This window comes from Neofelis nebulosa, chromosome 13 (genome assembly GCF_028018385.1).
Source record: "Neofelis nebulosa isolate mNeoNeb1 chromosome 13, mNeoNeb1.pri, whole genome shotgun sequence".
NCBI lineage: Eukaryota > Metazoa > Chordata > Mammalia > Carnivora > Felidae > Neofelis > Neofelis nebulosa.
Window position 1 is genome coordinate 44498969 of NC_080794.1, and position 25922 is coordinate 44524890.

The 25922-nt window shown below is 46.1% G+C and overlaps 1 protein-coding gene across 4 annotated transcripts in view; it reads left to right on the forward strand.

The window, feature by feature from the left end:
• Positions 1 to 702: 702 nt before the first annotated feature.
• The window catches only part of SH2D4B (SH2 domain containing 4B), a 68358-nt gene continuing 43138 nt past the window's right edge, over positions 703 to 25922 (forward strand). For all 4 annotated transcript variants that reach the window (XM_058696853.1, XM_058696854.1, XM_058696856.1 and 1 more), the window contains exons 1-3: positions 703 to 6773; positions 8141 to 8288; positions 23200 to 23347. In XM_058696853.1, coding sequence (XP_058552836.1) covers positions 6673 to 6773; positions 8141 to 8288; positions 23200 to 23347 — 397 coding nt within the window. In that variant the 5' untranslated portion in view covers positions 703 to 6672. The remainder of the gene's footprint in view (positions 6774 to 8140; positions 8289 to 23199; positions 23348 to 25922) is intronic.

Here is a 25922-nt window from a genome sequence, read left to right on the forward strand (position 1 = left end):
AGAAATTCTTTCTCCCCTTGGCTTCTGGGATATCGCTCTTTTAGGGTTGTTCCCCTGCCTCACAGGGTTCTTTGTCCTTGTCTCCTTTGGGGGTCCTCCTGCTGTCTAACTGTTGAAGTGTCCTGGGCCTCTGTGCTATACTCTGTCCCTGTTGTCATCCAGTTTTGTGGTTTTAGATATCTACACACTGATGACTGCCAAACTTTTTGTCTTCTTTCTAGCCTCTCCTCTCACCCCTATTTTATTCAACTGCCTATTGGACACCGAATAAGCATGTCAAACTTAATTTGGCCCAGATGGAATCATTGATTTCGCCAAGTTGTTTCTTTCATGTTACCAGTTTCAGTCACGTGACCATTTGTTCTATCATTTGAGCTTGAAACATTGGAGTTCTCTTGTTCCCTTTCTTTCACAATTTGTATCCGGAATTTAAGCAAATATTGCTTTTTTTCTTCAGAATGTATCCTAAATCTTTTTTTAAATTTTTTTTTTCAACGTTTTTTATTTATTTTTGGACAGAGAGAGACAGAGCATGAACGGGGGAGGGGCAGAGAGAGAGGGAGACACAGAATCGGAAACAGGCTCCAGGCTCCGAGCCATCAGCCCAGAGCCTGACGCGGGGCTCGAACTCACGGACCGCGAGATCGTGACCTGGCTGAAGTCGGACGCTTAACCGACTGCGCCACCCAGGCGCCCCAGAATGTATCCTAAATCTTAACAACTTTATGACTCCTCCATCCTTACCCCAAGAAATGATTTCCTTTCACAGGGACCGTTCACAAATGCTAATGGACGCACGGTTTTCCCCACAACAGGTAGAGTGCATTGTGAAATGTAAATGAGATATGTCACTTTCCCCGCCCTCCGCTTCTTGTGGCTTCCATCTCACTCAGGATGAAATCCAGAGTCCTTACCTGTGCCATCCGTGTCCACCAGGGCTGGGGCTGCTGCTGCCTCTCCACCTTCTTGCCCACTCTCCTTCTTGTCCACTCTACTGCAGCCACAATGGCCTCCTTGCTGTTTCTTGCACTTGCCAAGCACTTGGCTTCAATAACGATCCTTTCAGGCCCCTGCTTTGCCTGGAGAACTTTTGTTCCCCTTTTCTCTGTAAGAGTTACATTCCTGGTGACCACGATTTGCCAGGGGACCCATGTGGAGTCCAAGGCTTCCACACTGTTCACTGTTTCCACATTCCTGTTTGGAATAGATTCCATGGAGGTGTTTCTTGTATTCCTATGCATTTTTCCCCCTATTATTTTGTATTTATTATTGTTACGTGCTTGGAGAAGAGAGGTGCATCTTCATGGGGACATCAAAAAGGAAAGCCTTTAAGTCTATAATTTTTCTTTTATGTGTCGATAGTTTTGGGCTACATTTTCCTTTTACATAATGCATAATTTCAATTTTGATTTTTTTCTAAGATTTCATAGAAGACCTAGGAGATATCTTGTTAATTATGAATTTATTAATGGCTTTTATTTTTATTTTTTAATTTTTATTTTTTTAGAGAAAGAGAGTGCGAGCAGGGATAGGGGCAGAGGGAGAGAGAGAGGATCTTAAACAGGTCCCACACCCAATGTGGAGCCTGAGGCGGGGCTCAATCCCAAGAGCCTGGGATCATAACTTGAGCCAAAATCAAGAGTTGGATGCTTAACAGACTGAGCCACCAGGTGACCCAAATTTATTAATGACTTTTAAAAATGGCTATTTTTCCCATCGATTTCTAGTTTTTGTATTATTATTAGAGATTATGGCCTATAAAGTTCTCCTCATATTTGCAAGCTCAAAAGGAAAAAAAGTATAATGTCAAAAGCTAAGGAATAAAGTTCTGTAATTATTAACTAAAATTTTGTTGACACATTATTCAAATCCTCTATATTATTTTTAAATAATTAAAAAATTTTTAAATGTTTAAATAATTTAAAAAATCTATTTGATCCATCAACTTCTGAAATAAATGTAGTAAAACTTGCATCACATATATACATTTTCAAATTCTTCTTGCCTTGTTAGGAGTTTTCTGAGGGCACCAGGGTGGGTCAGTGGGTTGAGTGTCCAACTCTTGATTTTGGCTCAGGTCATGAACTCGAGGTTTGTGAGTTTGAGCCCTGCGACGGGCTCCGCAATGACGGTGGAGATCCTGCTGGGGATTCTCTGTCTCCCTCTCACTCTGCCCCTCCCCTACGTGCTCTCTATCTCTGTCTCTCAAAATAAATACATGTTTTTTAAAAATTTAAAAAGTTAGGGAGTGCCTGGGTGGCTCAGTTGGTTGGGCATCCAACTTCGGCTCAGGTCATGATCTTATAGTTTGTGGGTTCCAGCCCCATGTTGGGCTCTGTCGAGCTGACAGCTCGGAGCCTGGACCCTGCTTTGGATTCTGTGTCTCCCTCTCTCTCTGTTCCTCCTCCTGCTCACACTCTGTCTCTTTCTCAAAAATAAAGATTAAAAAATTTTTAAAAAAAATTTAAAAAGTTAGGAATTTTGTTTGATGCAAGTTGTCTGCTGTATCACATATTGTGTCAAGTTTTATGACTGTTACTTCTTCTTTGTGGAGTGCATCTTTTGTTACCACACAGTATTCTTCTTTGTCTTGTTGAACACAGTTGTCCTTGAATTTGCTTTGTTTGACATTGCCACTCTTGCTTTCTTTTTGCTCACCTTTTCACAGTCTATTGTTAGCTAGCTCTTTATTTTTAACCTTTTTCTTGTAAAAAAAATGTATGTTTTATTTAAATAATCCACAGTTAGATTTTATTCTTTTATTCTTTTTATATTGTTATTATTTTTTTAAGTAGACTTCATGCCCAGCGTGCAGCTCAACGTGGGGCTTGAACTCATGACCCTGAGATCCAGACCTGAGCTGAGATCAAGAGTCAGATGCTTAAACCGACTAAGCCATCCAGCTGCCCCTAGATTTTATTTTTTGACCACGTCTGGAAGCCTCAGATTTTCAGCAGGGGAATTCTGTTCATGTTTTTTGTGTTAACGAACATACTTAGGGTTTAGGGTTTCAGTGTTATTTTGTGTTTGTTACCTATATCAGTTAATGATGTGCTTGGCTTTACCTAATGGAGCACCTAGCAAATAGTTGCTTCATTAAATAACTATTTCTTGTTTATATGATCACATTTCATTTGATAATGATAGAACTGTATTCTTTGAAGTTCCTTACTTGCCTGCAGTGGCCAGGCTGGAGATGTGCTGCACGGGTTAGTATTGGTGTATCTGCTCAACAGAATCATGAAGGCCCCGAATCCTCTCTTTCTCCTTGCTTGCCCTTAGCTTGTGGCTTTCTTCCTCCTAGAGACAAAAGTCTTCCAGCTGTCCCTGGCCTCACCTCTTCATTCCAGGGAGGAGGAGGGAGGAAAGGGTGAAGGGGTTTCTTCCAAAGAGTCTTCCCCTTTTGTTCCGAGGGGGAAAGCCCTTTGCTCAGACTTCTGCTTACGTCCACTTTGCCAGAAACAGGGACATTTGCTCTCTTCTAGATCGATCGCTCACCAGTTTTACTTGTCCTTTGAGGCCGGCGTAGAAACATGCCTCTCCCAAAGCTGAGAGATGTCTGTAACACCCTGAGCAGATCGGGGTTTTCTGATGCAGGGAGGAAGGTGGGGGTGGGGTGGGCAGTGGTCAGGAACTGACGGTGCCTGCTGTAACAGCTGCATAGTTTTTGTTGTTTTCTCTTGTCCCTTTACATATTTTCATAAGATCGGTAGGCCTCTTATCATTTATTTCCCCCCACTATTAATTTAGAAGATGTATGGGGCGCCTGGGTGGCGCAGTTGGTTAGGCGTCGGACTTCGGCTCAGGTCATGATCTCACAGTTTGTGAGTTTGAGCCCCGCGTCGGGCTCTGTGCCGACAGCTCAGAGCCTGGAGCCTGCTTCGGATTCTGTGTCTCCTTCTGTCTCTGCCCTGCCCATGCTCACGCTCTCTCTCTCTCCCCAAAATAAATAAACATTAAAAAAAAATTTAAGAAGATTTATAATTTTAATAGCGGTTGCCTCCCTGTTTCAACCAGTCATAATTAAGCCTGTGTTTCTCTATTACAATATTTCTTTCAACGTGCAGAAAAATGACAGTGCCCTCCTGTATCAGGGAATTAATGCTGCCCTCGGTAATAGATAAACGCTGAAATTTCAGCGAATTAAGTGAGGAAGCTTTATTTCTTGATGTGGATGAGGTAACTCTTCTGTGTCATTGGCTTTCAAACATGGACTCGTGGATCAGGCTGCTTTTTTCTCGCGATGCCACCATCTTGGATGAAATGGGTGGATGAGAGACAACGAGGAAAAGACATACCAGTTGCAAAAGCCACAGCCTGAGAGCATACAAATCAGATCCCCTGACATTCATAGACTAGAATTCCTTCACATGGCCACATGGAGCTGAAGGGGAGCTGAGAAAAGTAGTCAGCTGGTGGGTTCAGGGAAGGGAAATAGGGTGCCAGACAGCACGGCCGTTGTCATAGATTGTCATTCTGGTCCCTCACACATTGTGTTCTCCTCTTCCATGTAAATACACTCACCATCTCCTTAATGGGGACACCCCCAAGTCGCAGGCAGTCACTGCATCCAGCCCAAAGTCCACAGTCTGCATGGATTCTGCATTAATCTCTAGAATGTCTGGATGTGGCTGAAAAGACATGTTACCTAAACAACCCCACCCCCACCCCCACCCCATATGACACAGTGCACAGCAGTAGAGCAGGTCCACTATGGAAAAGAAGAGAATGTGAGCCTCACTCAGTCATTAGTTGATAGCATTCCTGAAGTCCTGCTAGTCAGGCACTGTGAAGTTCTCCTGTCCTGGCAGTGAGGGGACAGCCTTGAATGAGGGTAAGACTGTGCCCTAGAGGAGGCCCCTCCTTGTTCATTGTCCCCCTTGGCTTCATCTGAATGAGTGTTGAGGACCACGCCCTCCTTGGATCAGGATACCCTTTGAAATCTGCCTCCCATTCATTCATGGAGGTTGGGTACCCAAAGGTTGCTGAAGTCTTGAATAATCGAAGGCTTTTTTGTTTTAGTTCAGGCTCAAAAACTTAGTAGGCTTCTGATCTGTTTGCTTCCATGTCCCGGGAACAACATCTAAAATTCTTTTCTAGACATATTTTGCAAGCTGACTGTAATTCTCTGCTTCTTTTCCCCTATACCTCTACTTGCAACCGAAGGGCATCTATCTTAGGCTCTTTGAAAAGTAAGTGGGAAGCATTGCACTCTTCATGCGTTTGTGTTAGCCTGGCTCCTCCGAGGAGTTAGAGACAGGGATGGGGTTACACACACAAGGGTTTTATTCAGGAAACGCCTGTGGGGGGAAAGGGGAAGAGTGCTGGAGGAGTGTGGGAGAGCCATCACCCTGCAGCACAAGTCTGACCTTGAGTGAAGGAGGCAGGGAAGGCAGATGAGGGGACGAGGTGTTCTAGGCAGCCATGCAGCCCAAGGGAAGCTTGTCCAGGCCGCATGGAAGCTGCCCATCCGAAGGGTCTGGTGTCCCCTAGGAATGGGCCCACCATGCTGAGTCAAAGACTGGGGCCACCTCTGGGAAGCACGGCCATGGGCAAACACAAGAGCACAGGGACTGTACTGTTTGCTCAGTTATGCTATCTGTAGTTGGATGTCTGCGGAGCACATTCTCATGGCCACCTGTACCTTAGGTCACTTTATTCACCTTAGAAGTTTTATTAGGCTCTGTCATGCAAAACTTAAAAAAAAAAAAAATCCCATCTCTTGTAATTTGGGCCCTAGAAAGAGGTGGCTTTTCCAGTCCTACAAAGTCCCAAATTTCTATATTCTCTCTATTCTCTTTCATTTTGATTTGCCAAGCAGTCAATCCTTTCTCGAACTCCTTTCTTTCTCTTAACACCTTGCTGAACACAGCTGCTAGCAACCAACACCCGCTCTCAATGTTCTGTTTTCTAGCGTCTTCCTTAGAGTGGCAAGGTCAGAAGGTACGAGGGTCTGCCTTTCCAGTTACAGCATCTGACAATTTGATCAAGTGTTTTGCCCTTGCATAGCATGGATCTCTGGCCATCCATTCAGCCTGCTGCTGAATGCCAGCAACCTGCTAAGGCAATGGCATTACATAGTTTACATTTCTGTGTCAGCACTACCCCGCTTTGGGGACAGATTTGCATTTTAGTCACGGGAATCGTTGGGGTCTGTTGCCGCCGGCAAACTAAGAAATCTCAGTGGCTTAAAACCACACGGGTTTATTTCTTCCTCACGTTACAGGCTGATGTGGGTCAGGGGCCTAGTGTCTTCATCTTGCAACACTATCTCCGTCCCCCGTTTCCAGCCAGTGGACGGGAGGGAGAGAGAGGAAGGACTGGTGCGCTGTCTGCTGAAGATCTCAGAGGGGCTCGGCCTCCAACACCAGTTCCAGCCTTGGGCACCGGCTTTGGCAGCTGTGATGCTCCCCAGCAGGGGCGGGAGGGAGAGAGGGAGGTGGCATTGCACTCGGGCCGGCCGGTATCTCTCCGGAATGCCTTTGTCGATGACACTGCTCTGTAGAGAGGTGTGAAGGTTGTGCTCCGTCGGCCAACCTAGCTCCTCCCGTACTAATTGGGACTCAGACCTGTTTCTTCTTCCTTCCTGGTGCCTCCTTCTGCTGTGAGGCAGCGAGTGACAAGCACATCCAGTGGCTCCTGGGGGCAGATGGTGAAGTCTGGGTCTGGATCATGGGAGAAGGCCCTGGCGACAAGCCCTATGAAGAGATCTCTGAGGAGCTGATTGCGGAGAGGGCGCGGCTGCAGGCACAGAGGGAGGCCGAGGAGCTCTGGTGAGAGGTGCAGACGGGTACCGGGTCGGGTCTGAACACAGAGCCTACGGTGGGTCCAAGCCGCAAGACGCTAGGTTGTGGGTGGGAGGGGAGAGGTGCCAGGCAGCTGGCTGGCCGTTTTCTTAGCTCAGCTAAGATTAGGGGACCAAAGCACCAGTCTTCCATCAGGTAGGTCTGGTGGGTTCAGATCCCGGCTCCACCAGTTACTTGTAAGCTGATCTGGGGTCTCAGTTTTCACATCCGTGGTGCGGGCATAACAACACCCTTTCCGTCTGGACATAGATTGGATTCACTGCGATGATACAGATGGCATGCTTTTCCTCTATTCCTCGCGGAGCTGTCCCTGGGACAGCAGAGGAGTTCGGGTTCACCTTTGTGGCTGCTTGTTCCTCTTCACCGTACCTGCCTTTCTCACACAAGGTGCATAGTTGAGCCCCCAGTGAGATTTGGAGTCAGACTTCTTTCATAAACAACTTTTACCTTTTTTTTATCGGAAATCCGTATGAAGTTGACTTCAACATTCCCCTACCCCCCCTATAAAATAAGTGACAATATTTTATTTTATTTTTTAAGTATTTATTTATTTATTTATTCATTCATTCATTTATTTAATGTATGTACGTACTTATTTTTGAGAGAGAGAGAGAGAGAGTGCGCACAAGCACAAGCGGGGGAGGGCAGAGAGAGAGGGGGTCAGAGGATCTGAAGCGGGCTCTGCGCACACAGCAGAGAGCCCGGTGTGGGGCTCGAACTCACGAACCGTGAGATCGTGACCGGAGCCGAAAGCAGACGCTTAACCAACTGAGTCACCCAGGCGCCCCTTAATAACAATATTTTAGTTGTAAAATTGTAACAACAACGCAACGCCCACCGCCTGAGATAATCACGGTGAGCATTTAGGCAGCATGTGCTTTATAAACTGCTTTATTCACACCTTGATAAATTGATTAATATAGATTCACAGTGTTATTTAAGACTACTATATAGTATCCTATTACATGAGAAACCCAATTTATTGGCCCTGTTGATGGACATTTAGGTTGTTCGCCATTAGTTATGTTATAAAAATTCTCTGATGAACATCTTCTACCTACATCTTTGTAAACTTGAGTGAGATATAGGATTTCTGAGTCTTTTTTTTTTTTTTTTTTTATCCCTGGCTTCCTGACAATTCTGTTGATTTACACTCCCTTACAGGAGGGTGACTGTTTCTCTCCAACTTGGCAACATTGAGTTTTGCTGACCTTAGATAGTTGTCATTCTGATGGACCCAGAAATGTTGCTCATAGTTTTTATTTGAAGCTCTGTGGTTACGTGGTCCTTCAGTCTCCTGCATGAGCTTATATCTGCTGGTGTCTTATTGGAAGGAGACAGAAGGAGGCAGAAATCACCAAGAAGTTTCGGGATGCGCTGGCCAATGAGAAAGCCCGGATCCTGGCGGAGAAGTGGAAAGTGGAGACGGAAGACCGTAAGGCTGCCAAAGTCCTGGAGGAGCGCATCCACGAGGAATTCAAGGTGAGGCCGTGCGTGGAACGTGTGTGTGGCCACCTATGCGGGCTCCCAGGCTACTGGCGCCCACCTCTGGTTTGAGCATTGGTTGGCACTGAGCAGAAATCTCACATGTCTGAGCAGGAAGGAATTTGACACACCAGTTGGGCCAATTCACTTCTCACTGGACAGATGAGGAAACTGAGGGTTAGACAGAGGAAGAGATTTGCCAAGGACAAGTAGCTGGGGACCGAGCCAGGATCAGAACTCAGACCTTCTGCCTCCCAAATGAAGGACTTGCAAAGGGACCTAGAAAGTGTTGAGTTTGTGGTCAGACCAGCCTGGTATCCAGTTCCAGTTTTACTGGTTAGTGCTGCGTGACCTTGGGAAACTTGCTGAACTTCTCTGAGCCTTCACTTTCTTGTTTATAATATTAGGGTAATAACAACACCCAACTTGAGATTTTTGGAGGATGTAAGGAGATGAAAAATGCACATTTTCTGGCCCCGGACAGAAAATTGTTGGGAACCTTGCATACCTATTCATGCTGGGAAAGTTCAGTGCTGGTAAAGGAGATTTACACTGCTCTAGTAAGAAGTTAAGATTGCCTGAAAAAATTTTTTTTCCTGGTCCCTATTTTGCGTTTTTTCCCCCTACAGGAATAACACATTTTGGGGGTGAGGGTAGAAAACTCAAAAATACATATAAGTGAAAAGAAGAAAATAATAATCTGCTGAATCCTATTAATGATATTATTTTATAAGTTGTATATTCATGGAATGTGCACATTTAAACATTTTAAAAGTATTTTTTCCTATAATGATTAGATAGAACAATGGCCCCTTAAGATCATTTATGTTGCAAATATTCTTCTCAGTGTTATTTTTTCTTAATTGTGGTTATAGTGCTTTCGGACGTACAAAAGATTACAAGTTTTATTAGCCAACTATATCAATCTTTTTTTTAAATGTTTATTTATTTTTGAGAGAGAGAGAGAGAGCACGAGTGGGGAAGGAGTACAGAGAGAGGGAGACACAGAATCCGAAGCAGGCTCCAGGCTCTGAGCCGTCAGCACAGAGTCCGATGTGGGGCTCGAACTCATAAACCGCGAGATCGTGACCTGAGCCGAAGCCAGACACTCAACTGATTGAGCCACCCAGGCGCCCCTATATCAATCTTTTAAAAATTATTGTTACATGCTAAGAAAGATCTGTGCCACTACAAGCTTATAAAACACTAATCTACGTTGTTTTCTATGTCTTTCATGATTTTATTTCTTTGCACTTAATTTCCCTCCACTTCAATTTTTTTCTTTTAAGGTTTGTTCATTTCTCAGAGACAGAGACAGAGCGTGAGCGGGGGAGGGGCAGAGAGAGAGGGAGACAGAATCAGAAGCAGGCTCCAGGCTCTGAGCTGTCAGCACAGAGCCCGACGCAGAGCTTGAACCCACAAACCTCGAGATCATGAGCTGAGCCAAAGTCAGACGCTTAACCGGCTGAGCCACCCAGGCGCCCCAATTTCCCTCCACCTTAGAGTGTGGTACGATATAGGGCTATAACTTTGCTTTTCTTCCAAATAGTTAGCAAATTGTCCCATCATCATTTATCAACTTTTTTTTTTTTTTTTTTTTTTTATTTATTTTTGGGACAGAGAGAGACAGAGCATGAACGGGGGAGGGGCAGAGAGAGAGGGAGACACAGAATCGGAAACAGGCTCCAGGCTCCGAGCCATCAGCCCAGAGCCCGACGCGGGGCTCGAACTCACGGACCGCGAGATCGTGACCTGGCTGAAGTCGGACGCTTAACCGACTGCGCCACCCAGGCGCCCTCATCATCATTTATTATATCATCTCCCTTCTCTTAGTGCACTCGCTGCCTTGATTCTTCTTACCTACCTTTGGATCTCTTCATGGGTTCTTCTTCATTGATTATTCCTGAACCAGATTCACTTATTTAATTATTGTCGCTTTTAAAATGAAGTTTAACATCTGCTATCAGGGAAGAACCTATCCTTGCTCTTCATTTTCCAAATGTCCTTGGCTAATTTTAGTCATTCTTGGCCCACTAGAGATACATCTGATTCATCATGTCGCCGTCCTCCTCCCCGAAACAACAAAAAAACACACGGTGGTTTTCATTGGAATTACATCTGCGTTCGAGATGTCATTTCTCGTTCAGTCTTTTTTTTCAGGGTGTGGTGTCTTCTTCCTGTTACTCAAAGCTTCTTTTTGTCTTTGATAAAAATTTTTGAAACACCTCTCTATGCACCATCCACCCAATCCCAAACATGCACAATAACTTATATATACGCATGGTGCCTCCGTCTTTTGGAACTGGGCAAAGTTTATTGTTTTATTTAAATGCTCCACGTTTCTTTTCTACGTAAACCTTAGGTTGAATATTTTTTGTTGCTATCGTGAAGATTGTTCTCATTACTTTAAAACCTATTGCAATTGCTGCTTATATATTTACATTGCTATTGATCTTATTTAATTTTCCCTTGCATAATATATACATTTTTAGGAGATTCATTTACTCTCAAAACATACGATTTAAAAGCAATTTCAGGGGTGCCTGGGTGGCTCAGTCGGTTAAGCGTCCGACTTCAGCTCAGGTCATGATCTCACGGTCCATGAGTTCGAGCCCCGCGTTGGGCTCTGTGCTGACAGCTCAGAGCCTGGAGCCTGTTTCGGATTCTGTGTCTCCCTCTTTCTCTGACCCTCCCCTGTTCATGCTCTCTCTCTCTCTGTCTCAAAAATAAATAAATGTTAAAAGCAATTTCAGAATTGCAGCAACAATGAGAGAAAAAAACAAATGTTCGTGTGTTCTCCCCTGAAATTCACCAGTTATTGATGCCTTGTCCAATTTTCATTCTCTTTCCTCCTCTTCCTCTGTATCTGCGTCTATCTATACGCAGACGTATATATACACACACATATCTACATATGTACATTTTTGTTGCTACTGCTAAATTGTTTCGCTAAACAATTTGAATGGAAGCTATAGACATCATATCCTCCAGCCCAGGGGTTAGCAAACTATTTTCGGTAAAGGTGCAGATAGCTAATATTTTAGGCTTTGTCGGCCACACCATCTCTGTCACAACTCCTCAACCAGGCCATTGTAGCACAAACACGGCTACAGACAATATGTAAGCAAATGGGGGTGACTGTCCTTTAACAAGACTTTATTTTAAATAACAGGGGGCAGATCTGGGAGCCTTAGTCTGCTGACTCCTGATCACACACTATGTACTTCAGCGTGCCTCTCCCACGACTGAGTACCTTTGCCCCTGGGTAGCCAGGACAATCCTGATTGCACCTGTTGAAATGAACAGTAATTCCATGATAGTATCCATAATCCAGTCAATCCATAGTGGAGAGATGTTCAGTTTGTATCGTTGGATTTTGCTTATGGTTGTTCAAGTCTGCTGGGGAAGAAAACCAAAACTTTCTGTGTATCTCTAACAGCAAGAATCACATGTTCTAGTCTCTGGCCCCCCTCCCAGTTCAGATACTGGGAGGGTGGCTCCTTGGAGCTGGGGTCCTGGGGTTCATTTATTTCACAAGGAGATTCCAGAGGGAATGAGTTCTCAGAGATTTTCGGGTTGAACTCCTCCTTGAGAACTTCAGTGAGAGAGAGAGAGGTGATACGTTGTGGGGCGCTCTGTGTGGACGTTCATGGAGGGCTCAGTAAAGCCATGAGGTTCACTAAGGAACCCAAACGCAGACTTTTGGTGTTATTTCCCAAGAAGGCCATGGTAATTATATGTCTGTTTTTGTTTTAAGAATTAACTTGCTGAATGTGAATGTTTACACGTCAGTACTCACATTCCGATTCTGATTTGGCATATCTGCATTTTGAAAAGCCTCAGACTTGCAGGTTGTATCTGTGAGGCCCTGGTGGGGCTCATCAGGGCAATGTCTGACAGGAACACCAGCACATGGACTCTGGAGTGGGAAGGGCCAGGTTTATGAACTAGGATATTTCCTGTCAGAGCTGTCTGTAAGTGAGCTACCCTTGTATTGTGATGAGATCTTCATTGCAGGAACCGCTTACCATGGGCTGAAATGGTATCTGAAAAGTTTCTGTGGTGGATTAAATACGGCCGGTGGCAAGTTCTTTGCCATGTCTCTCTTTGAGACTGCTCTTCCCTTGAGTCTGCTCTGGCCTTGTGACTAGCTTTGATCGGTAGAGTGCAGTAGAAATGACTCTGTGTAACATTTGGGGACAGGATACAGGAGATTTGTAGCTTCGGCCCCTCTTGCGATGCTCACTTTTGGAAGCTGCCCCCATGAGAAGCCCTATGACCTTAGCCCATCACTCTGTAAGGAAACCCAGGCAAGCCAGGCAGAGAGAAAGGGGCTGTGGGGGGGAGCACTGAGGCACCAGACACGTGAGTGGAATCTTCTTGGTTCTTCCAGTGAATGACCCCAACCAAGTGATTGACCTTGGATGCCTCGGATTAACCTATGGAACCACAGGCAAATAAGATTGTTGTTGTTTTAAGCCATTATGTTTTCTGGTAGTTTGTTACTTGGTAATAGACAACCGGATCAGTTTCGCCAAAGGGATTTCCGCACTGGATTAGAGATTGGCTTAGATAATTTTTATTGTGTCTTTCAACAGCCAAGACTCTAGCCTGACGTGAGGCTCGCATGCAGGCATACGCCAACAACGTTCGTTTAATTTCATACATTTTTCCCCCTTTCCCTGAGAACCTGAGTGCAGGTTGTTTGGGGGAAGTGATGGTGGTAGTTATAAACTCCCTCCTCTCCTCAAGTGTAGAGGGTGCCAGGGGAGAGAGAGAGATAACTCTGGGAGTAACCTTCAGCCCCCACCATGCCTGGGGGACTATGATGGAGTTCAATGGAGCACCTGTACGTGTCCGGGTGTGAGCAGAGACGGGAAATGGACAGGAGATATGTGGAATCGTGAATGGTCTGCTGGTGGGAGAGGAAAAAGTGATGGGGGAAGCCAGACAGGGATCTGGCAAGGTAGGCTGTGGAGCCCTTGGGTGCTACCATAAAGAGGCAGACAGTTCCCTGCGGGCAGAGCGGAGCTGTGAGGATCTTGAAGCAGAGGGACATGGCCAGATCAAGTTCAGTGAGAGTAACTGGTGGTGATGGTTATGATTCAAGTGCTGAAGGCATGGTGAGAGGGAGAGGCCAGTGGTCAAAGTGGGAACTGCTGAGTGTGACTATGGTGAGATTCAGGGGGATGGACACAGAGAAATGGAGGTGAAATCAGCAAGGCTTGGCATCAGTTAGATGCCGGGATGGGGGGAACCCAAAGAGCAAAGACATCAGAGCCCCAGGCTGAGGAGTAGGGACAGGGTGCCACCCTGTTGCTATGGAGATCTGGGAAGGCAGAGTAGGCTTGGGGGGAAGAGAATGTGCTTGGGCTGGCTGGGCCAATGTGGTTCTCTAGAAGGGGAATTTGGGGTGGGGGCTGGAGGAGAGGGGAGACGCTGGATGGGAAGCCTGCTGGTGGAGGGGGGCTGGCTGGGCTCACTTCCGGCTACCGGTGTGGAGGATGCAGGCAGGTTCTTGAAATCCTCCTGCTTATAGGACAGATAATAGTGAAAATTCCTTTGAGAAAATGGGGAGGAAAAAAAATCCCAGAATCTTGTGTCAGGTTAAAGAGGGAACTTCAAAATAGAAGATACAGACAGCTGGAAACCTGTTTTTAAAAACCATTCTGTTGTGGCTGGCACCATTGGAATGCAATTTACAATGCATATGAAAATGTTCCTTTAGTAAAAAAGGGGATCAGGAGGCCAGATATAATTTGCATATTTTCTCTGCTTTCTTAACTCATAAAACTGCTTTTGGCTGCTTCTGTCTCTGCTTAAGACCGCAGAACACAGACAATAAGGCTCCTTCTCTCTCACTCTGTCTTAGTCTCCCTCCCCTCCCACCTCCTGCCAGTGTTCCTGATAAGGAACAGTCATGGGTTGATAGAGTTAGACTGCCCTTTAATTTTTTTTCCAATTTTCTATTCAAGGCCACTCACGCTCTTTGTTTTTTCTTTCTCCTTTAAGGTTGTAGTTCATTTTGGCCCTTCGTGACATCTTGTATGACTACAGAAACTATCCCCACCTTATTTCCAAAAGGATTATATAAATGGTGGGGACACTTTCCACTTTTCAATTTTCTCTAGAAAGTTGTAGACTTTATCTGAGTTTCTCTTGGACAAGGCTGGCATCGACAGGACGACATGATATAGTTTATGCTTCGCCTTTCGACAATCATCACAAGCCCTGTCTTACCTTCTTCATTTGTTCACTTGCTTGTCCAGTCAGTGTTTATGGAGCACCTGCTATCTGCCAGGCTCTGTGCTGGGGGCTGTCGATGGGGGAGTAAATGATACAGGCCTGGCCCTGCCCTTTTGCTGTACCTCATCTCGAAAAGCATGATGGTATTATTTGGGCCAGATGAACAACTGAAGGGTTTGGGACAGCCCTCCCGCCCCTGGAATGTGCCACTTTGGCGTGTGGACTATTTTGAGCTGAAGGCAATTGAGACCCTGAGGTCTTAGGAGAAACTATCACCCCTCCCTCCAACCACATAGAAGAATCTCAGTGGGGGCTGTTTTCCAGAATGAGGGTTATTAACAGTGATAAATTTTATCTGAGTGACCCATCTGTATGGCAGGGCAGACATCTAATTACCAAATAGCTGCTCATCTCTTTATCACCCTGTGAGGTGCATTCTTTTCTTTTGAAGTTCCAGACCCCTATCGCCTCTCCTAAGCTCAGGATGACACAGATCCCTCATTTTGCCTGATGGTCTTTGGAATTTCCGTATCCGTGTGCTTTCCTTGTATATCTGTTATTAAATCTGATTTTCTCCTGTTAATCTGTCTCACGTCAGTCTGATTCTTAGTGCCGCAGGAAGGATCCTTGAAGGGGACAGGACTGCTTGCTCCCCAACACAACAAAAGCGACTATGCCTTCCAGAAAAGCATCTGTCTCGGTGACATTTTCCATCGGGGTGGGGCGGACCCGGGCCTCTGGGGGCTCCTGTGGTGTGCTGTTACTGATGGGTTATCAGGAGAAGGGGGATTGAATAAGCCGGACGGCTCAGAGGGCTTTGGGCCTGCCAGAAAAAGGCATCCATTCCTAATGTGGAAGGGAGTGTTTTCATAGTCGCCTTTTGGCTGCCTTGGCCTGTGGCTGCTAAATTTAAAGACAGACTTTTCACTGGGGCTCATGGAGGAGACGAAGGATTCTGAAAGCAGCCCCAAACAGGGAGAGCTTTTCAGACAATTTCAGCTGTGAGGGGTGAGTCATTTCAGCAAGACCCTGGAGGGAAGGATGCAGTGCTCTTTATCTGTAGGTGAAAAATGTTTCCTTTTGTTGTCCCCATCCCTGTGAGAAGCTTGTCTTTGTCACAGTAAGTGGCCAGTTATTTTCCTTGGAGATGGAGGCTGTTTTCCGACTCCCAGTCTGTTGTTGTTCATTCGTGGGTGCAGAGGATTGAGTGAACAGTGGCACTGCCGTTTATTTATGTATTTATTTATTTGCTGGTAATTATCACCCCCCCCTTTACTGAGCTACAATGTACAAAGAAAAATTGTATATATTTGAGATGTGCAATGTTTTGGTGTATGCATACATTGTGAAATGATTACCATAATCAAGATAATGAACGCATCTCTCACCTTACCTGGTTACCGTTTTCGTGTGTGGTGAGAACACTTAACATCTGCTCTCTTAGCAGATTTCAAGTACACAGTATAGTATTAACTATAGGTACCATGCTGTACATTGTATTTCCAGAATTTATTCATCCTGCATCACTGAAACTTTGTAGCTTTTCACCAAACACAATCTAAGTGTCTGTTGATCAATGAATGGATAAATAAAATGTGATATATATACATAATGTATATGTGTACATATATATGTGTATGTAATGTGTGTATATATATATATATAATATATATATAATATATAACATATATATATTATATATATATATATATATGATGGAATATTATTCAGTCTTAATAAAGAAGGGAACCCTGCCATTTGTGACAACATGGATGAATTTGGAGGACGTCAGGCCAAGCATCAGTCATGACCCTTCTCTGGGGTGCACTCTTTGTTATGGGCCTCATATGTTGATGGCCTAACTTCCACCATCACAGAATGTAAGTGTATGTAGAGGTAAGGTCTTTAGAAAGGTCATAAGTTAAGATGAGGTCTTCAGGGTGGGCCCTAATCCAGTATGACTGGTGCCCTTATAAGAAGAGGAAATTTGGACACAGACATGTGTGCCCACAGAAGACAGGGCATGTGAGACACAGGGAGAAGATGGTCCCTCTAGAAGGCAAGGAGAGAAGCCTCAGAAGAAACCAGCCCTGCCCACGCCTTGATCTCGGATGAATGGGTGTTCTAATTGATGAGTTATGGCCTCTATAGCTCGTAAGTGTCTGTTGTTTAAGCCTCCTGGTTTGTAGTACTTTGCTATGGGACCCCAGCAAGCCAATTCACTCCTTGTCTGTATCAGAAAGTAGGACCAGGAGGCTGAAGCCCCTCTGACTCTGACAGGTCTTGGCTGACCGTATTTTCCTAAGACCTTCCCGCCTGGAAGACCTGACGTGGGCAGGTGCTGGATCTGAAGTGTCTGGGTGGACGCCATTTTGGCTGGCGCTCTGTGTGTTGGGTGATGTGACCTCCTTGGTCAGAGATGGGGGGACCCTGTGGGGGCACAGGAAACCTGCTGTGTACATCGTAATGCTGTGCCCACGTGGGGCTGATTTTTGCTCTGCTGACATGCTGGTGATTGCCGAAGGTGAGTTTTTTTCACGGCTTTGAGCTAAAACCCCGCTTGTTCTGCTTTGGAGCCAGGCCGACTTTGGTTCCAGTTTTGTATCCATCACCAACTCTTGACTCTAGAATTTCTCACCTGAGGCTATTTCCCTCCTGACCCCACACTCCACTCCACCTGTTGATCCCTGTCTCTGCTTGTCTGCAGATGTCCTTAAAGGGCTGCCTGCGGTCATTCCACTCCCTCCCCTCAGTCGCCTGGATGGCTGCCTTCCCCTCCCCTTACCTTGGCCGCTTTCGCTCTCCCATCACATCCTGTGGCCACCACCCGCCTTCCCTTGTCGCTTCTCTGTCCTTATCTTCTGTGCTGTCTCGATGTCTCTGGGCCTGCAGCTCAGTTTACCACTCCCTTTTACTTGAAATGTTCTCTTCTATTGGCTTCTCCAACAGACATCACCCCTTCTGGGTTTTTAGCTTATCTGTTGGCCTTCCTTCTCAGCCTCCTTTCCTGGCTCCAGCTCTTTCTCTCAAGTTTTAAATGCTGGAGTGGCCCAAGACACTCTGGTTGTTCTCTCTCCCTCTCCCTCTTTTTGACTGTTACTATTGGAGTGTAATTGATGTACAGTGTTAGTTTCAGGTGTGCAACATATTGATTTGACCATTCTATGCATTACGCCACGCTCACCTCGATCAGCGTGGTCACCATCTGTCACCATGCAACATTATTACGGTTTTATTGACTATATTCCCTATGCTGTACTTTCATCTCTGTGATTTATCTCTGGTTGTTTTCTTTTGATCTGCATTCTTTCTCTCAGGGATAGCATTAGGTCCTGTGGCTGAGACACTTCATCCCTCTGCAGATGGCTTCTCAGCCAATATCTTCAGCTGAACTTGCCCTGAAGCCCAGGCACACGCATCCTGCTGCTAACGGCAGGCCTCTGGGGACGTCAGATGGCTTCTCGAACTCATCAAAGATAGCATTTTCACTTTTCTTCTTTCAAACACGGTAGATGATTCTGTACTCAAACATGGCAAACCCATTTGCAATGCTGGCCCTATTGTGTGTGTGGTTTTTCTCTGCCCGGAAATTTCTTTTCCCCAGTACTTACTTACCAATATTCTTCCTTATTGTTCGGTTATCAGATCACATTGTCCCTCCTAGGAGGGCTTCTGGTCACACAGCCTAAAGTAGCTTCCTAAATTCTGTCACTTACCCTGTTTTAATTCTTTGCACACTGTTTATTATTCTCTGGCATTTCCTGATTTTTATTTGTCTGGTGTGTTTCACGCACTGGAAGGTGAGCTCTGAGGGTGGGGCCTGTGTGCGTCATGCCCATGGCTGTGTCCCCAGAGCCCACAGCCCGATGCCGGCCTGAGCCTCTAGGTGCTTTGTGTTTGGTGAGTGACTACATGAAGCCACTTGCCTTCTTTAGCCCTAATTCCCAACTCTTGAGAGTGGCTCATTTGGAAGTGGAAATTTTATTCTTTAGGATTAAAAAATAGATTTGAATTAGTGGAAAAACCTTAATTTATACCATTTCAGAAGAAACAAAAAACTTTGTCTTTATTAAATGAGGGATTAAAACTCAGTTATCTTTTTTTTTCTCTTGTTGATCCATTAAAATAGTAGCAAAGGACCGAGAAAGTTCTAAAGCACACGGAGATAGAAGATGAGAAGAGAGAACAGATGAGAAAATATTCACGAGTTTGGTTGCCGGGAGGGGGAGTGGGGAGGGGTTCAGTGGGGTGCCTGCAGGAAGAGGGTGAGTAGGTGAGCTGTATTGGTCTGGATCCACACGGGCTCAGGACCCGGAGGCACCAGGGACTATGGTGAGGGGAGCTCAGACTGGCTCAGTTTCTCTGTGGTGTGGCTGGACCCCCATGTCCCCATTTTCATCCATTTCTTCCAGGCTGCTACATCCCTCCCTCCAAGCGGAAGGAGATGGGGTGCTGGCAGGGGTCCAGAGCTCAGTGTGTCAGGCAGAGTGGCGAGAGCAGGCCAGGGGCAGATGGGAAACAGTAAAGGTCTGAACACATGCAGTGGGACCTGCAGCCAGGATTCCCCTAGGATGCACAGGGCCGCAGGTATTTCTGCATGGTGTCTTTGTTTATAATAAATTATTAACTTGAGCCACATAAAATCAGCCTGTTAGCTCTGTTCTGGTGACCTAATCGTATGCGATCCTGTGATGAAAATATGGTGCTGCGGGCACCTGGGTGGCTTAGTCAATTAAGCGTCCAACTCTTGATTTTGGCTAAAGTCATGATCTCACGTTCGCGGGATCAAGCCCCACATCCGGCTCTGTACTGACAGTGCAGAGCCTGCTTGGAATTCTCCTCTCTCTCTGCCCCTCCTTCTCTCTTATTCTCTCTCTCAAAAAAAATAAATAAACATTAAAAAAAAAAAAAAAGAAAATACCATGCTAGCTGGCAGGTTTCATCTGCTTGCCAGGTCACCCTCCTGGAACCATGGCCTGGCCATCAGGCTCCAGGATGACTCCATAAATGAATCCTGGAGCCCCTATGGGGCATATGGTTAACACCTTTCACGAAGGAAGGGTCAGAGAGCACCGAGGGGGAGAAATGGAGACTAGGGGTCATGCAGGAGCTGGTCTGGACTTGGAGTACCTTACCTGGATTCCACTGCTGCCCCTGCCAATCCTGGGAGGACTCTGTGGCCATTCCTGGGGGGGACCTGAGAGGGATGTTTGCAAAGAAGACATTTCAAAGCATGGTGTTCCTATGAAATATGAGGTGTGGGCCATGGGTTCTGCTTGCTAGGGTCTAAGGGCTGTCCTGCCTGCAGCCTGCCTCCCCCACAGACTTCTGGTATGCTGGTGGTCAGACATCACTCAGGTAGGATAATCTCCGAGAAAGGACTTCTAGATACTTGAGCGTTCCCCAGCGAAATGGCTGATTCCTTGTCCATTCATCCTAGAGTGGAGCCCACCTCTCAAAGAAGTCCTGTCTATATACCGACCCTCTGTGTAGTTATTTTCTCTCTTGAATATGAATAGACAGCCAGGAAACATCAGACATCTGAGGAAAGCCTCCAACATGAATGACAAGCATCACATAAAACACACTTTAAAGAAAATAAAACACAAAAAACAGAGGAAATAGATCTAAATCAGAATATAGGGGAGAAAAAGCTCTAACATCCTCAGAGATGAAACATTACACTCATAACAGGGATGAAACCAGAACAGGGTGCAATGAAGCCAAAAAGAACGACCAAAGAATAAGAAGGAGGGCTTGGGGATTACAAATGCAGTGCTTGAAATAAAAAATGTAGTAGCAGATTTAGACAAGAAAGTCAGTGAAATCAACCAGGAAGTAGAACAGCAAAGACAGGAGACGGAAAATAAGAGAGAAATGATAAGGCACCAAGAGGATCAAGTCAAGGAGTCCAGCATTTGACAAACAGGAGTTCTAGAAAGAAAAACAGTGAGAGGAGAAGAAATTATCCAAGAAATTCTAAGCCAAGGTATATTAGACTGGAAAGATCTGGGACTTCAGGCAGAAAGTTACCTGAGTGCCTGGCACAGTCAATGAAAGAAAATCGCCACCAAGGCACATCATGTAACTACGTTCAGAATGTCAGCGATAAAGAGAAAAATTAATATCTCATGCAGAAGATTGAGAATCCGAGTGGCAGTACTGGATGCTAGGAGGTAAAGTCTTCTAAATTCTGCTTTAGGAAAATGATTTTTAATTAAATTCTATGCTCAGCCAAATGAGCTGTTATATCTGAAGGCAGCATATAGATGTTTTCAGCTAAGACTCAGTGAGTGTCTCTCTGTGCGTCCATAGCTGAGAAGTCCTGTTGCTGCCAAATGACGAAGGGGCCAGAAAAAGAACAAGGAACAAAGAAACAAGAGCTTCAACTCAGGGAGGGCTGAGAAATGAGTCCCTGGTGGGTGGACAGACAGGAGACTCCGGTAACAACCATTTGAGTTGGGAGAAAAAGGGAGGCTGGCATCTGGGGGCAGTGATGATCCTGGAAAAACAGTAACTGCTGTTTATCTGTTATCATAATAAACACAGTGGGGCACCTGGGTGGCTCAGTTGGATAAGCGTCCGGCTTCGGCTCAGGTCATGATCTCACGGTTCGTGAGTTCAAGCCCCGCATCGGGCCCTCTGCTGTCAGCAAAGAGCCTGCTTCAGATCCTCTGTCCCTCTCTCTCTCTCTCTCTCTCTCTCTCTGCCCCTCCCCAACTAGTGCTCTCTCTCTCTCTCTCTCTGTCTCAAATAAATATTTTAAAAATCTTTAAGAAATAATAAACACAGAGAAAGATCTACCACAGGTCTTAGAGAAGTTTGGGAAAACTCGATATTCAACTTCAGGATAAAACAATTATAAACTCAGGAAAGAAACAGCCATCATACGACCATGTTTTACTAAATATAAGATGCCATTATTAGTTAAGTAACGACTTGTCAATCATCATTTTAAGAAGAAAGAAAAAACCGTTGCCCATGAAAAAGGCAGATTGTAGGTTGTGAGACATATACCCACGTTTCAGAGATTGTGTTAGAAGGCTAAAGAACATCACAGCGCCCCACTCTGGCTTTGCAGTGAGCCATATTTAGTCTGACTCATTGATTTCACCACAGAGAGCGATGTCGACATTGTGAGGATGAAGAGAGGGAAAGTTTGGGTGTGTACCTGTGTGAGAAACATTAGTGCTAAATAGTCATGAAGCAAAAATGAAAGGCAGAAGTTTAATACCTAGAATTGATACATCAAAATATTAGCCGCATTAGGCAAACGGAGATGTAACCACACGAAGGAGCAGCCAAAATAAGGGAGAATGGTGGCCTCTGGACACTGGAGAAGGGTGGGGTAGGTTGGGGTGAAGTGGTTTGGAGACTTGCTGGTTTTTATTGTATTAAAAAAAATTTTTTTTAATGTCTATGTGAGAGAGAGAGAGAGAGAGAGAGGGGACAAAGACAGCTTGAGAGGGGGAGGGGCAAAGAGACGGAGACAGAATCTGGAGCAGGCTCCAGGCTCGTAGCTGTGAGCTATCAGCACAGAGCCGGATGCAGGACTCGAACCCACAAGCAATGGGATCATGACCTAAGCTGAAGTCATATGCTTAACCAACTGAGCCACCCTCAGGCACCCTGAGACTTGGTGTTTTTTTTTCCATTTATGTATGTATGTATGTATGTATGTTTATTTATTTATTTATTTATTTATTTTATTATTTTTTTTTTTTAATTTTTTTTTTCAACGTTTTTTATTTATTTTTGGGACAGAGAGAGACAGAGCATGAACAGGGGAGGTGCAGAGAGAGGGAGACACAGAATCGGAAACAGGCTCCAGGCTCCGAGCCATCAGCCCAGAGCCTGACGCGGGGCTCAAACTCACGGACCGCGAGATCGTGACCTGGCTGAAGTCGGACGCTTAACCGACTGCGCCACCCAGGCGCCCCTGTATGTTTATTTTTGAAAGACAGAGAGAGACAGAGCGTGAGCAGAGGAGGGGAGAGAGAGAGAGGGAGACATAGACTTCAAAGCAGGCTCCAGGCTCTGAGCTGTCAGCACAGAGACTAAGGTGGGGATTGAACTCAGAAACTGTGACATCATGACCCTAGTGGAAGTCAGATGCTTAACCGACTGAGCCACCCAGGCACCCCATAGACTGGCTGGTTTTTTAAATGAGCCTTTGGCATATAATGCACGTTTGACCAAAGGTAGAGGAAAACACACACACACACACACACACACACCCCTTTTGGAGATTAAAAGAGGGACAACAATTGCAGAAGTGGGGCAACCCTGCTTGTCTCTGAAATACCTTATTCGGACATAAGGTTAGGACATGTTCCTATCCTGCTTCACTGGCCCCCAGGAAGACGGGTACTTACCCGCCTTCCCCCCACGATGCAAGATGGCCCAGCGTCCCCTTTTCTTTGCAGAAAGCTTTAGAGTCTACACATTGTTCCATGTGTTTTTACCCATTTGATCCTTCCCGCTGCCTGGATTAGGCCTAACGAACTGTTGCCATTTCATGCTTCAGAACCGGAAACTGAGCCGCCGCCACCTCCGGGGCCGGCCCACCCCGCCCCGCCGCGCATCGGCTCAGCCCTGCTCAGCCGCACAGGGGCGCTTCTCTCTCGTGACCTCACGCCCTTCTGTCCCCATGATATTTTAGAGGAAAGAGGAAGAGGAGCGGAAGCGGGGAGAGGAGCAGATTCGCCTCCAGGAAGAGCAGAGGGCGAAGGAACTCTACTGGACCCTGAAGCAGGCCCAGCTGCAGAGCCACGCCAGCGAGAAGGAGGAGCGCGAGTGGGAGGAGCAGCGTGAGTACTCGGGCCTGCCTCCCCGCCCACCCTCCTCCCACTTGTGTCTGTGCCCCGTCCTCCTTCCGGTTTGCCCTTGCGCGCGGCCCACACGCCTTTAGTCGGGGCCACCCACGCGCGCGGCCCTGCGGAGGACCCAGAGGGTAAGGGCTCTCAGCCTAGGGGGGAGATTTCTTACACTAAAAAAACGAAACCCTACATTTACCAGTACTTCACTGGCCAACCCCTAGGCATCCAGAAATGAGGGTTCATGGTGCTTATCTTGGAGGGACTCATGGGCCAGACTCACAGGCGACGGGCTTGGAGGGGGAAAGTAGCACGTACTGCTGGAACAGAGAGTGGCGATCCTGGCGGGCTTCCAGACGCAGCATTACGGAGTGGAGCTTGATGGGGGGCACAGGAACAACTGAGGCAAACAAGTGGAGGAGGGAGAGGGCGTAGGAGATGGAGACCCCAGCAGGTGTAAAGGCATGGTGACCAGAGTGTGGGGTGCTCAGGAGGGTGGAGATGTACGGGGGTGGCGAAAAGGCTTGGAGACTGTCGGTGGCGAGAAGTTAGGTGGGAGAGGGAAGGCGGGACCAGATTTGCAAGGTGGTGTTTCAATATGTGCTCGGGGTTCGTTTGAATCAGGTCTGGTGTCACATGCAGATGTGGAGATGTGGATCTTGCAGGAGGCAGTTTTTACTCGAGGGGGCGGGGCTACGTGGGGGGAAGGCCTGGGGCCAGTCAGGAGGCGGTGGGAGCCTGGGGACAGTGTGGGCCAGAGTCTTTGCTGTGGTTTGCTTGGGAAAGGGAGGGCCAGGCAGGGTAAGCAGGTTTAGGATTGGCCGGGCTTGAATAATTTCTGCAGTCTCTGGGGCATAGGGGACGTCTCTGGTTGCCTGACACCTGGCTCTGGGGTGATGGGGGCATGTGGATAGTGACCCAGAGTATAAGAACTAGATAAAGGAAATGGTTGGGATGTAGGTTTTTGATTGGCTGGTTTACAAATGAAAGGCACACTTGCACATGAGCCCTTTAGTATCTTTGGGGATTGGCTAACTCTGGGAGGGGCAGTCTCTCTGGGCTCAGGTGTGAAAACATCAAAAACTATGGAAAATAAAAAGGCATGGTTCATGCAGGTGGACAGTGGGAAGCATCCAGAAGTGGGCTTGGGAGTGAGAGGGAGGAGGCGGCTGTTGCCGAGGTACACATTAGAGATGATTGGAACCAGGCCCGCAGCAGGGAGAGCGGAGATGTGGGGTGACTTCTACTCGCCAGCCTTCTGGTCCTCGAGCTTTTCTCAACCACATGCCAGAGTCCTCAAACAGACCTTAGAAAAATTGAAATACAATTCACATGACATAAAATTCACCGTTCTAAGGTGTGCAATTCAGTGGCTTTTAGTATACTCGCTACGTTGTGCAGCCTTCACCACTATTAGTTCCAGAACATTTCGTCACTGCAAAGAGAAACTCTGTACACATTGGTTATTCCTTCTCTTGCCATGCCTCTGGAAACCACTGATGTAATTTCTGTCCTTATGCATTCGCCTATTGCAGATATTTCTTATAAATTGAATCATGCGTTACGTGGCCTTTTGTGTCGGACCTCTTTCATTCAGCATGCTTTCAAGTCCAGCCATGTTGTAGTTTGGGTCAGTACTTCATTCCTTTTTGTGGTTGAATAAAATTTGAATGTAGGCATGTGCCACCATGTTGTTTATCCATTTGTTAGCTGATGGACCTTTGGGTTGTTTCTACTTTTTGGCTATTATGAATAATGTTGCTGTGAACATTGGTGGGTTTTTGTGTGCACATATTTTTCCGTTCTCTTGGGAGTGGAATTTCTAGGTCATATGGTAACTATGTTTAGCATTTAGAGTAACTGCCATACTGTTTTCCAAAGTGACTGTACCGTTTTACATTTCCACAAGCAGTATATGAGGGTGCTAGTTTCTTCCCATCTTTGCCAATGCTTGGTATCTTTTGTCTTTTTTCTTTAATTTTTTAAACGTTTATTCATTTTTTTTAAATTTTTAATGTTTATTTATTTTTGAGAGAGAGTGAGTGCTGGGGAAGGGCATAGAGAGAGGGAGACACAGAATCCGAAGCAGGGTCCAGGCTCCAGGCTGTCAGCCCAGAGCCCGATGTGGGACTTGAACTCACAAACTACGAGATCATGACCTGAGCCAAAGTCGGACGCTTAACCGAGTGAGCCAGCCAGATGTCCCCGTTTATTTGTTTTTTGAGAGACAGAGCATGAATAGGGCAGGGTGGGGGGCAGAGAGAGAGGGAGACACTGAATCTGAAGCAGGCTCCAGGCTCTGAGCGGTCAATGCAGAGCCTGACGTGGGGCTCGAACTCACAAACCATGAGATCATGACCTGAGACGAAGTCACCTGCTTAACTGAGCCACCTAGGCACCCCTGGTCTTTTGGATAATACACATTCTAACAGGTGTGAGGTGACACCTCATTGTGTCATTTGATTTGCATTTCCCTGGTGATTAATGATGTTGAGCACTTTTTCATGTACCTGTTGGCCATCTGAATGTCTTTTTGAAGAAAAAAATATCTGTTCAGGTCCTTTGCCTA